Source organism: Tursiops truncatus, chromosome 16 (assembly GCF_011762595.2).
Source record: "Tursiops truncatus isolate mTurTru1 chromosome 16, mTurTru1.mat.Y, whole genome shotgun sequence".
Classification (NCBI taxonomy): domain Eukaryota; kingdom Metazoa; phylum Chordata; class Mammalia; order Artiodactyla; family Delphinidae; genus Tursiops; species Tursiops truncatus.
The window spans coordinates 9,828,433-9,840,882 of record NC_047049.1 but is presented as its reverse complement, the minus strand read 5'-3'; the positions used below and the strand labels follow the sequence as shown (position 1 = coordinate 9,840,882).

The 12,450-nt window shown below is 46.1% G+C and overlaps 1 protein-coding gene across 18 annotated transcripts in view; it reads right to left on the bottom strand.

The window, feature by feature from the left end:
• Positions 1–12,450, bottom strand: part of FGFR2 (fibroblast growth factor receptor 2) — a 103,660-nt gene that overhangs the window by 44,962 nt on the left and 46,248 nt on the right. For all 18 annotated transcript variants that reach the window (XM_073793872.1, XM_073793869.1, XM_073793870.1 and 15 more), the window contains one exon: positions 7,991–8,114. In XM_073793872.1, coding sequence (XP_073649973.1) covers positions 7,991–8,114 — 124 coding nt within the window. The remainder of the gene's footprint in view (positions 1–7,990; positions 8,115–12,450) is intronic.

Here is a 12,450-nt window from a genome sequence, read left to right as displayed (position 1 = left end):
ACGAGATGCCCCATAGATAGAGGATTAATCATTACAGTACAATCAATAAAGACAATCCCTGTAGAATGCTCTCCTCTATCTTTCCCCTCTAAACCAAGGCACTGATGCCCTCATCTCCTCATCTCTCTCTTCTCAGAAGGAGAAACAGAAAAACTTTCCCAGAGAAACACTAACATCCTCCCCTCAGCCATCTCTTCCCCACTTCCAACCCGACTCTGACCTCATTATGGTGAAACTCTAAACGCTGCCTCTCCAACTCAAACCTGCTCTTGAACTTGGGAACACACCCCCGTTACGATAGGTCGTTTCTGCCCTACCTTCTCCTGACTGTGAAAATAAACCAAACACAAGACCTGAATGCAACAGCAGGGTGTTCTAAGGGAGGGAGAACCCATAAAAGCACTCTGGTGGAAGTATTATTTAAAAGGGGAAGAATTTGTTGGCATTTCTACACTCATCTTAATGAGAGTCGGCATAATACGTCTCAACTGGGGTCTTTCGTGAAAAAAGGTGACCGGTAATTGAAGCTGTATATATACGTTTAGAGAAGAGCTCGGAAGATTCCTTGCATTAGGATTTGCCATATGTTAAGAACCACATACCCCCAAATAGAAGTAACTCAGGCTGTTCTTCTACTATTTCAATTCAGCACATACTGATCAAAAGCTTGCTAAGTTCTAGCTCAAATCGCTGGGCGCTCTGACTGCCATGGATGAATCTACATCTTCACGCCATGCTTACTTGCCCAGAGACTAGTAGCAACAAGCTTTCTCTCTGCCCTCTGCGCCCACCTGAATTATTTCCAGCTACGACGAAGAGACCCTCTTACAAAATGCTGTAAGTCGTTCACTTGTCTGTAACACTTCTACATCCTCTTTGCCCACACCATAGACTCAACGCCAAAGATCAGACAAGAGCCCAAGTATCAGCCCTCACCCCAGTCACCGCAGTCAGGCCCACTGCCAGAATCCAAAACAATCAATAAGGCTTCCTTCCTCAGCTATGGAGCAGAGGGCAACTGACGGCTTGCAGAGAACATCCAAATATGCTGAGACGGCAGTTCTCGCATGGTCCCATCCAGGCCAGCGTGTGCCTGCTCCAGCCCCAGGAGCTGGCACCCACAGGCGTCACCTGCCCTCAATGCCCAGAAGGAGTAACTCTGAGCTGGTATCAGTCCTGCAGGAAAGCGCTTTCCGCTCGGTACCTTCGGCGCTGATGTAGCCACCCGCTGGCCAGCTTTTGCCCCTGGAATACCTGTTGTGAAACAGGTATGAAAAGCCACTCTGTGGCAACCAAAAGGCTCGTTAAACAGTAGCTACCAAAGGAAGTTTTGAAATCTGCGTCCTGAAGGAAAGGAGAGGACCAACCACTCCCTTAGCCAGGGCTGAGCTGAGTGTACATGTCTCAGCTGAGAGCTATGAAAGGAGGTGTGGGACCCCCTAATGACAGGACTAGACATCACCAGTGGGTCCCATTATTTAAAAGCACCGCCCTCCTACCAAAGCATGCCATCCCCCATTTTACAGATGAGAAAACTGAGGTTCAGAAGTTCCATGACTTCCCAGGCCACAAAGCTAGCAAAGGATGGAAACAGGATTTGAACCACTCACCCACGTAATTCCCACAGTACCTGCAGAGGTGCTCAGGTGTCCCCCCGAGGGTTGATGCTGGAGCAACGGGTAGGACAAGGGAGGCAGTATTGGCTGCTGGAGCCACAAAAGCAGCAGGACTTGGCCTCCTACACAACTGCCGCTACAGCCCCACCATTCCACGCCCACTTTAACAAGCCCACTTAGGAAGGCGTCGCTGTGGCCCGTGCCTGGCATGGCGCCTCCATCCATCCGCTCTCAGCTGAGGGGCTTGCTGCCTTCCTCCAGCTAGATTTCACAACGTCAAGCTGGCACGCAGAACCAGTATCAGGATAAACACCAAGTCTTGAACTCAGAGCAAGAAATGGAAGAGAATTCATTGGCATCAAAATCATGAATATGGAAAATCAAATGAGGTCTGGCCAGGAAGCTTCTAGGTCAAGATGCTTCAAGTTGAGAATCCCAAGGGGCTCTGTGGAGCTGAGGCCTGGCGAGTGCCAGGGAAATGCACAAGAGCTCCAAGTTGGAAGGTGAGAGTCAGGTGTCCAATGCGTTCAAATCTCCAGATACACGGTATTGTGTAGTTTCATGCCACCTGCACTGCAGCCACCCTCTTCACTCAGAGAAACAGAAGCAGTGTCCGGGAGCCATGATGTGACAGAAACTAGGACAGAGGAGGGTCTTCCATAAGGAGCAAGTGGCTGGGAACGGTCCTAATAAACCAACCAGTTAATTAATGAACTAGACCACCATTTCTTCATTTACTGAAACACCACTTTGTTCCAACCTGACACCTCCCACCAAAAAGAAAGGTCCGCTGTACTGCAGAAGTGTGGTTTCGGGGGCTCTGACTTGCCTCAGTCCCCTCCCTAGGGCTCAGGGATCACACTGGGTCCTCTGTCTTCCCAGGACGGGACTGCCCCAAGCAATAAACGATTGACACCACCTCTCCCACTGGACGGGCTGCCGAGCGCTCAACGTCAGCCCCTTAGTCAGGCCTATGGGTCAGCGCCCGCAATAACAGCCTTCACTCCTCCCCGACACACACCTGGGGGGTGGCAGTCAGCACTGGCACGGACTCCTTCTTGCTTTCGGGCTGAGTCCCATCACGTCTGAAGCCGGGTTACAGCAGACTGATGTCAAGGGCCAGTGGACAGCACTGTCCCTGTCTGCCGCCGAACGAGTCAGCGCTGGCGGAGGGGCCTGGGTGATCCCCTCACAGCCAGAAGGGACTCCTGGCCCCGATCGGCTCCCAACCAGCCTCCGAGACGCTGTGTGCTGCTTATAGCTCTTGCCCCGGGAGGACAAATGTCTGGCAAGTAGACTGTAGAGGAGGAGGCAAGGCTGGCCTCTGCAAATCCAGAGGCCCCGTATCCACCTCTGCTGCTCTGCTGCCCCCCAGAATACCCGATGCCAGGTGAAAAGCTCACAAGTTATCTGATGGTCTCTGGGAATGCAGAACTGGACATCGAAAGGAGGCAGAGTTCACAATTCCAAGCCAAAGAAAGGGTCTCTATGAGTCAGAAGGAGCAACTGGTCTTCTGAATACTTCCATCTCTCTCTCTCACATTTTGGGGTTTTTTGGAAACAAAGAGCTGCACATGGGGTTCACCTCTGAGTCTGGCTGCGGCAGCTGCTGACTCCACAGCAATCCTGAAGCAGAGACAGCAGTGTGTGGTGCACACAGCACGAGTCTAGGATTCGAGAGGACCCAGCTCTGGAGTTCCTCCGAGACCTTGGCAAAAATCACTTCCCTGCCCGGAACCTGGAGGCCCCCAATTGTAAAACGGGGTGGGAGGTGGAGGTGACGAGACCAACTCGATGAACCTGAAGCTCTCAAACTCTACAACCCTCTTCTGTGAGTTCAAGCAACTATCTCAGTCCTGGGAAAGCCCTGATGACAGCATTAACCAAAGATGGAAACCTCAGCAGGACAAGTGACCGTCAGCCACTGGCCGGTTCTGGCGGTCCCAACACGGCAACCAGGTTGTTCAATAAAACTTCTGGTTGAGTCCATAAAGGCCATTTAAGACGTCTTCTAACCCTCAAAGGAGTTTCCAAGTTTAGAAAGGAGGAAAGTAGCATTTGTTGCTAGCCACCTAGGTACCAGTTGGGTGTTTTCACCTGTTTACCCAACCGATTTCTCATAACCACTAGAGTGGGTTGAACTGTGGCCCCAGAAAAGATAAGTCCATGTCCTAACCCCCTGGCACCTGTGAACGTGACCCTATTTGGAAATAAGGTCTTTGTGATGGAGTTTAAGGATCTCAAGATGAGGTCATCCTGGATTGAAGATGGGCTCCAAATCCAACGACAGGTGTCCTTACGAGAGAAAGGCAGAGGGAGATTTGAGACAACACGGAGAGGAAGGCCACGGGAAGACAGAGCTGGAGGTGGAGTGATATGTCCACAAGCCAAGAACTGCTGACAGCCACCAGAAGCTGGGACAGAGGCATGAACGGATTCGCCCTCGGAATCTCCAAAAGGATCCAACCCTACAGAGAGCCTGACTTCAGACTTCTGGCTTCCAGAACTGACAAGAGAATCATTTCCTATTGTTTTAAGCCATCCAGCCTGTGATGATGTGTTACAGCAGCCCCTAGGAAACTGATACAGCCATCACAGAAACGAGGTAAGCATCATCGCTGAGAGAGGCTCAGAGGAGCTAGTCACTTGTCCCAGTTCTCTTGGTCCCCAGTGTGTGGGCCGACAGAGCCGCTATGCTCACAACACCGGGCTGCCTTTATCTAACATTAGTGAGTCTCAGCACCTTCCTTTTCAGACACGAGGAGAGTGAAAAAAAAAAGGCATGAAGAACCTCGGGGTAAGACAGGAATTAGGACACAGACCTACTAGAGAATGGACTTGAGGATATGGGGAGGGGGAAGGGTAAGCTGGGACAAAGCGAGAGAGTGGCATGGACATATATACACTACCAAACGTAAAATAGATAGCTAGTGGGAAGCAGCCGCACAGCACAGGGAGATCAGCTCGGTGCTTTGTGACCACCTAGAGGGGTGGGATAGGGAGGGTGGGAGGGAGGGAGATGCAAGAGGGAAGAGATATGGGAACATATGTATATGTATAACTGATTCACTTTGTTATAAAGCAGAAACTAACACACCATTGTAAAGCAATTATACCCCAATAAAGATGTTAAAAAAAAAAAAAAGTTAAAGGCCTTCTGCCAGGCTGCTGCTTCTTGGTGGCGGGGCCCAGGCAGAATTCTGCACTCCAGCCTCACTCACTGATGAGCTACGGGCGAGCACTTGCCACCTCCCAGAGCTCGCTATTTTAAGGAGAGCCCGTTTTATTATCACCACAATTACTGAGATGTGGAGCTTCACACTAATTTTCCCTTGCAAGTAAATGGCTGAAAAGTAATGGTGTCAATTTTAATGAGGATCAAACAAGGCTCCTAAAAGGCTCCCATAAACCAAAGCGTTTCCCTCACACACAACAATGGCTTGCTATTTAATTCCAGAACACAAGAATGTCACTTAAATTACACAGCTTTTACATTAAAGTGCTTATGGGAATGCCTTTCCAGGGAAGAATTTCAATAAAAAGGTCTCACCCAGTTTGATGCGTCGTCATATCCAAACTACAAGCCTATGTATCATAGCAACAAAAATAAAACCTCGGAGAACGGGAACTAGGTCAGGACTTCACTTTCTCTGGGAAAGAGTCTCTGATATTCTGTCAAACAGAGATGGAGGTGAGAGGCTGCTACCACGCAGCCGTGTATTAAACTTGGACCTACAGGCCACCAGAAATTCACAGTTCAAGCCTGAACTCCTTTTGTTTCCACTTGCCGAGATGTTCAGGATGACTGTCTGCCAGCCCTGTAAGTCTGCCTGAGACGCTTCAGCTGACTCAATTCTTATTTTATTACCACTTCTCAAAGCAATTACTAGGGTTTTGAGCAAAGATGAGAATATTTCACACCTCCATCTTTCCTGAAAATGTCTTATACTCCACTGACTTTTGGCTTCTATTTATTAAGAAGGTTCAAGGCTTGGAAAATTATTGGGGTTGAGCTTTAATGGATATTCCCAACCAGCATTGTGTCATTATTGGCCCACGTTTAGCTGGGCGATCTCCCAACTTTGTGACATAATCAGGCCTTTCTCTGCATTACTCCATACACTACGCTCCCTCCACATTACACCACTGAATCATACGCTCTTTTCAACAAGACTGATTGCCAGGGGATTAACATTAGACAGCACAATTCCATTATTCAGCAGCACAATTCAAATCCAACCCTAAACTCTAAGAGAGATTTCAGGGCTTCACAGAGATGAGCTGCCAGCAAGCTGAAAGGGGAGGTGGGGTGAGGGGCTTTTGAACATTTTACATAACAACTCAACCTAAAACCTGCTAGAAGCGAGAGCCCGTGGCTGAAGTGGCCGAGATATGACTCCTGATTCCTGGAATGGCCCCAGCCAATCTTAATGAATGATTTGTAGATCTCTGCAAAGCCAGGATCCCCAAAGACTGCTGTTAACACAATGATTTTATTCCCACAATAAATGACTTTTGTCCAAAATTAACTATTTAGAACTTTTAGCCCCAAAACTTTCTTTCCTTTAATAAAAACACTTTCATGTCAAACTCAGGATATGCGAGGCCCAAAGTGAAATCCAAGTGGTGTGCTCCTCTTTTTTTTTTTTACATTAATTTATTTTGGGGGCCGTGCCATGTGGCACGTGGGATCATGGTTCTCCGATCAGGGATTGAGCCTGCGCCCCCTGCATTGGAAGCGTGGAGTCTTAACTGCTGGACCGCCAGGGAAGTCCAAGTCGTGTGCTCTTTGATTGATAGACTTATGACACATCAATGCCAAAATAAATGTTAACCATTTTCTTCTCATGTGTGAGTGTTACTTCTCCTTGTGTTTGTTTGGTAAACTATCAGTACGTAGTGATTCCCGCTAAGAAACATTCCACAAATATCTCTGTGAGAAAAAAAGGCTCTTAAAACTCAGGCTTTTATGAATATCTACAGAATCTATATTATACAAAATCCTTTCAAATTTCACATTAGGGCTTCTGAATAACAAAATGCTGTTTTTTTCACTGAACACTTTACAAATGGGGATAAAGACTGAATCATGCTTTCTAAGGCAGAGTTTCTTATGGATTTAATTTAACCTGATAGAAAATTAAAATGGTTTTCTATTTAATTTTCAGTTAACCTAAAACTTCAATTAACCACATCTATGTAATTTGGTTTATCAAGATGTTGCAAAGTTTCTTTAATGGCTCTTTGGGCAACTCAAATATCTATGGGGTCTCTCTCCGCAAACAGTTTATATTTTATTGAAGGAGAAGAAATGCCCACATGTGAAATAATACTAAGGGCACGTGCACAGGAAATGATGGCAGAAGGCCTTTGTTTGTGGATGCACAGGGGGTGGGCATGAGTTTGTGGGGTTACAGAGGGTCACACTAACGCAAAATGAGTCAAGGTGAGACTGAGACTTTAGCAGGAGTCAGAAACCTGCATGTGGGGATGTGCAAACCGATTAGGTAACCCACAGCAAGGACTCAAGGACAGGTGGCCACACTGAGAGTCAGGGTAGATGGCAAAGACAAAAGGTGGCTTCTACAAAGGAAAGATCTCAGCCCACCATCCCGAAACGAGACACCTCCTAGGTGTAAGTTTATCAATGCTCCAACAAGACAGAGAAACAGCCTTTCTTCATCAGTTACAACAAAACCCATCATAATAGACCAGACTTAGGAAGAAATTTGAGTTTCCAGGACAACAAGCTATGTTGTCTTAAGATATTTCATTAAAATAGTTTATTTAAGCACTTTGATTTAAAAAAGTATTCATAAGCCCATTAAAACAGTTCCCTTTTCACAGAAGAAATAGCTTCTAGGAATAGATGTTGAACTTGTAGTGTCTAATGACTTTCTTCTGATGGGACTGAAGGGTCCCTTGACGTTAACCTTCGTCCAACCAGCTATAAGCTCAGTCATTATAATACCTTTTCCTTTACTCTTCAGCCAGCATTATATAGTTGCCCTTCTTTCAGCAACAACGTTCTCCCACAGTCTAACTGTACCTTTCCCTGCAGACGCTAACATTTTGCGGAGAAATCTCAGCTTCCAGAACATCAGCACATCTCACACCACATCCACATTACACAAAATGATGCTTGGGAGCCAAGGGGATCACGCAAAACACATAAAACTCAGCTAATCAGGAAACAGAACATTGTCAAATGACAGAAGAATCCTTCCCAAATGATAGCGTGTATTTAGAAAGAATGAAAACAAACCAAGCCTCCTGAAAGCACGGGGAGAAACAAGACTCACTTTCACAATTTCAAATGAGTAAAGCTGCAGCAGGCTGGCACGTGGCTGCCGCTCGGGGAGAAGCAAACTCACCAACAACATCAAGGTGGTACGTGTGATTGATGGACCCGTAATCGTTCTCCACCACACAGGTATAATTTCCTTTGTCGGATGGGACCACGCTTTCCATGATAAGGCTCCAGTGCTGGTTTCGTACCTGCAAAGATGAGAGGAAAGGTGGTTATTGAACAATCTTAGTACAGAACACCAGGCGCTTTGCTTTCTTGATTTAAAAAGAAGTTGAGGGAGACAAGGAAGGTAGAGAAGAATCACCTGAATTCTAAATTTTCCTCATAATAAATACTCAGACTGGTGACAAAGGAAAACAACAATTATCATCATGGTGAACATCTGGCAAGCTGACATCATCATGTTAAGATACAAAAGAGTGTTTGCAGTAGGTCTGTCACTGTCACGGGTTTGAGGGGTCCTCCAGGAGCTGCCAAGTGGCCGGGGAACCTAACACTAACCCACAGCATCAGTGCCCCAGGGCAGGTGAGCCTCAGACTGCTCCTCCACTGGGAGCCCTCAAACCCTACAGCACCAAGGAACTACATAGAGCAAACGCCAGTGAACACGTACCGTAAACCAGGCACTTTGCTGAGCGCTCCTTTCCACCTCAGCTAACTTAACCTTAACTCTCCCAAGGAGCCCACAAGGTAGGTGCTGTTATTGTTCCTGGAAGCTTCTGGTTTGAAGTCCTCTTAGATCCTTCCCCACAGCGCTTAGATGCTGTCAGGACATCTCAAGAAGTTTCAGCTGGAAACATAGGTCTGCCCCTCCCATCTCTGGCTGAATAGATGCTACATGTTCCTGAGATACACTCGGAATTTCAAATATGGGAGCAATGAATCCTCAGGAAACTTAAGTTGTGTATCCATCTGTTTACAAACTCCTTGAGACTTTTCAAAGATAAGCAGCACATGAGAAAATAAGTTATTGTGATTCTTACCCTAGTTCTGTCAACATGCAAACAGACTAGGTTCTAAGGTTTCCACCTTGCTTTCAAAGTATTTCAATAGACTCAGGCTTTCAAGCAAGCATGATTTTTCCTTATCAAGGTCAAAATGCAGATTTCATCTTTCAGGTTCATGGCTTTAATATTTCTCTCCAAATCCGTATCATTCTTTAAAGGCATTTTGGACAAGGCATTCTGGAGAAATGGAAAGAAAAAATAAAAAGCCAGGGCCTACTCATCCTATTTCAGGGATTCCAACTGACCTTCTGAATGATTCCCTGAGCACTGCAAGTGTTTTCTGCCTTAATCACATAAAAAACCGATAATGCCAGCAGAGCCTGCGCAAGCACATGAGAGATTCTAGGAACTAAATTAGAGAATAAAGAAAACCGTCTCGTGAACGCTCCATTATAAAGAGGGGAGGGCAGAGCAGCTGTCCACTTGGAAAAGCAGAGCCAACAGAGGTAAGAGGTTAGAAGAACACGCGATAGGACAACTCTTTTCATGTCAGCCGTTCAGTTCAGCACAAGCCATCACGGCAGAGTGCAGTTACTGACGCTGAGTCCAAAAACAAGATTGCTGGTCATCACTAACAGTCTTGGGAAGCATCATGGGGGTGAAGGCTGGATTCTTCTTCTTCACAGACTACAAGCCCTGAATTAAGACTGCGTTCCGAGCAGTCACTTTGCTTCAGCTGCTGCCTGAAAACGACTCCCCCTGTAAACCGTGGAGGTTGTTTCAGTCTAAGGTCCTGGAGCTGGTGATGGGGTGTTCGTCTCACTGTCCCAGGTGAAATGTCTGGCAGTCAATGAACTTGAAGTCATCAGACCTACAATGGAGAGAGTCTATTCTCTACATTGGAGAAGACTCACTTTCTGCTCTTGGCTGGGCCACAGACTTTTAGGAGAACCAAAACGAGAGGCTGTGTCTCCTCTTGGGAGAAGCACCTTCTTTGCAGAATGTATAAAAGGGACGCTCAGGAAGAAGAGAAGATGTGGACACTAAAATCTCCAGTGTAAGAATTCCCTATGGAAATCCTGGCCCCCCGGGGGCTACCCTGGAGCTGTAGGCTCAGAGCATGGAAAAGGCAGGTGCTAGCTCCTTGACTCGAGGCAGATGAGCCCACAATGAGACCCTCCCGCTCCAGAAGCGCTCAGCAGTAGCAGCAATGGGGCTCTCTTGGCCTCTGAGGAACCAGTCACGTGGAGGGTAACTCGGGCCGATGTCACCAAGCCACGTAATCCAGCATTTAGCCCCGCTGTAAATATTCAGTTCTTTGAGCCCCTGCTCAAATGTCATGCCCATAAGCCCTTAATCATGGCTAGTGCCTGTCTCTGGACCCCATCCAAACTGTCAATGTCTTTCTTGTGCCTGGATCCAGATTTGGCACAGAGTGGATTCCAAATGGAGCTGAACCTGAACTGTGCAGGCAGGGCATGGTCTGTCTCTGCCCGAGACATTAAATCTTGGCATATACAGCCCCGCACGCCACTGCCTTTTTTTAACCCTAGGGCCTATGGTCAGCTCCAGTCTTTCGTCGGGGCTATGGCATTCCACGTAAGACCTGCAAGGGCATGTGCTCCCTCGATATTTACTTCCTAGAGATGCACGACAATAACGTTAATAAGTTAACATTTATAAAATGCTTTCACAATGAGAAACACATTTACCCAACAGGGTGCTTCTGCCCTTCCAGAGACCTTGGTACTCAATCAATATTGCCCCATACAGTGCTGTTAATATTTATTTTCTTACACCATGGCCCCAGTATTTGATTCCTTGACATACCACCAATCCCGAATTTTATGAGCTGTGGCATTTTCCAATGGATGCCCTTGGAAGTCTCCAACAGGGAGACTATTTGACACTTTTGTAGGGGACATCCTACCATTAATTACTGGTTGCTTAATGACAAGCTAAGAGACTACAAACAGTAACTCTACAAAGATGGGGAACAGAGGCACAAAGATTTCTGTGCTTTTTTAAACACACCATTTCCATACCGAGATTCCGGGTACACCTAAAGAAACTACAAAAATGTAAGATGTCATCTTCGACACGTTTTTCTCAATTCCTCAGCTTTTTAATGCTCCATTGTTTCTGCCACTTAGGTCAAATGAACATAAACCATCTTTGGTTGCACAGAAGAGGGAATGTAAGTACTCAACAAACATATGAAAAGATGCTTAACCTCATTAAGGAGCAGGGAACTGCAAATTAAAACAATGATGAGGGCTCCCCTGGTGGCGCAGTGGCTGAGAGTCTGCCTGCCGATACAGGGGACGCGGGTTCGTGCCCCGGTCCGGGAGGATCCCACATGCCGCGGAGCGGCTGGGCCCGTGAGCCATGGCCGCTGAGCCTGCGCGTCCGGAGCCTGTGCTCCGCAACGGAAGAGGCCACAGCAGTGAGAGGCCCGCGTACCGCAAAAAAAAGGAAAAACAATGATGAGACACTGTTATTCACCAGTTGATTAACAAAAATTAGAAAGATCAATGTCATTGAGTACTCGGTGAGGGTGGAGGGAAATAGAAACTCAAATTGATAACATAAGTTGAGAAAAACCTTTCTGTAAAATAATTTGCTACTACCCATTAAAATTAGCAACACACATTTTTTTTTTTTGGACCCAGCTAATTCCACTTCTAGAAATCTTGCCTACACAGAAAAGAGCAGGATTACTTCAAAGCACATAATAAAATTGTTGCTTCAAGCACAGTTTGTAACAGAAGAAAACTGGAATCCATCAACAGGAGACTCATTCAACATGAACAGTTTATTCCAAAAGAATAGCATACAGTCATTAAAAAGAATGAGGTATTCTTATGTTCCGTCCCGGTAAAATATCACTGATAGTTACTGATGAATGAAAACAAGTAGCCTGAGTGCAAATATGTATATTCATGATTCCATTTTGTAAAAAACATACACACACAAGACACACACATGACACACACACACAACCTTCTAGGCGCATATAGGCCTGAATCTGTAAGCATGACTTGTGTACAAGGTAAAATCAGAAAGAAAATGTACTCAACTGTTAGTGATATACTTTATATAATTAAGCAGTAGGATTAGAAATGTTTACTCTTTTCTCATTTTCACTTTTCAAATTTAAACATAAATCTCACACACACACAACAGAAAAAGTGAAATAAACCCTAGGGTAGTAGTTGTTTTGTGGCAGAACCACTGCATGTGTAACTCTCCGGCGGACAGACCACAAAAGCCAGGGAGAAGAGAAATCCTGCAGTAACCGACCATGCACAATCCCTTCTTCTCATTCCTCCCTGTGGCTAAATCTTTGTGGAATTCATCAGTATTTTTCATCTGCCAAGGAACAAAATGAGAGAGCATGGGGTTTCAAAACTATGTTCACTAAAATCTTCTAAAAATAACATTTCAATACTGAAACCAAGCAGACTGAAGCTAATGGCCTCAACTCTCTTCTTACTTGTAATCCAAAAACTGGATCCACAAACATTCTACACCCTGTCATTGCAAAGACAAAAGGTGGCCCAGACAGGTTTTCTCG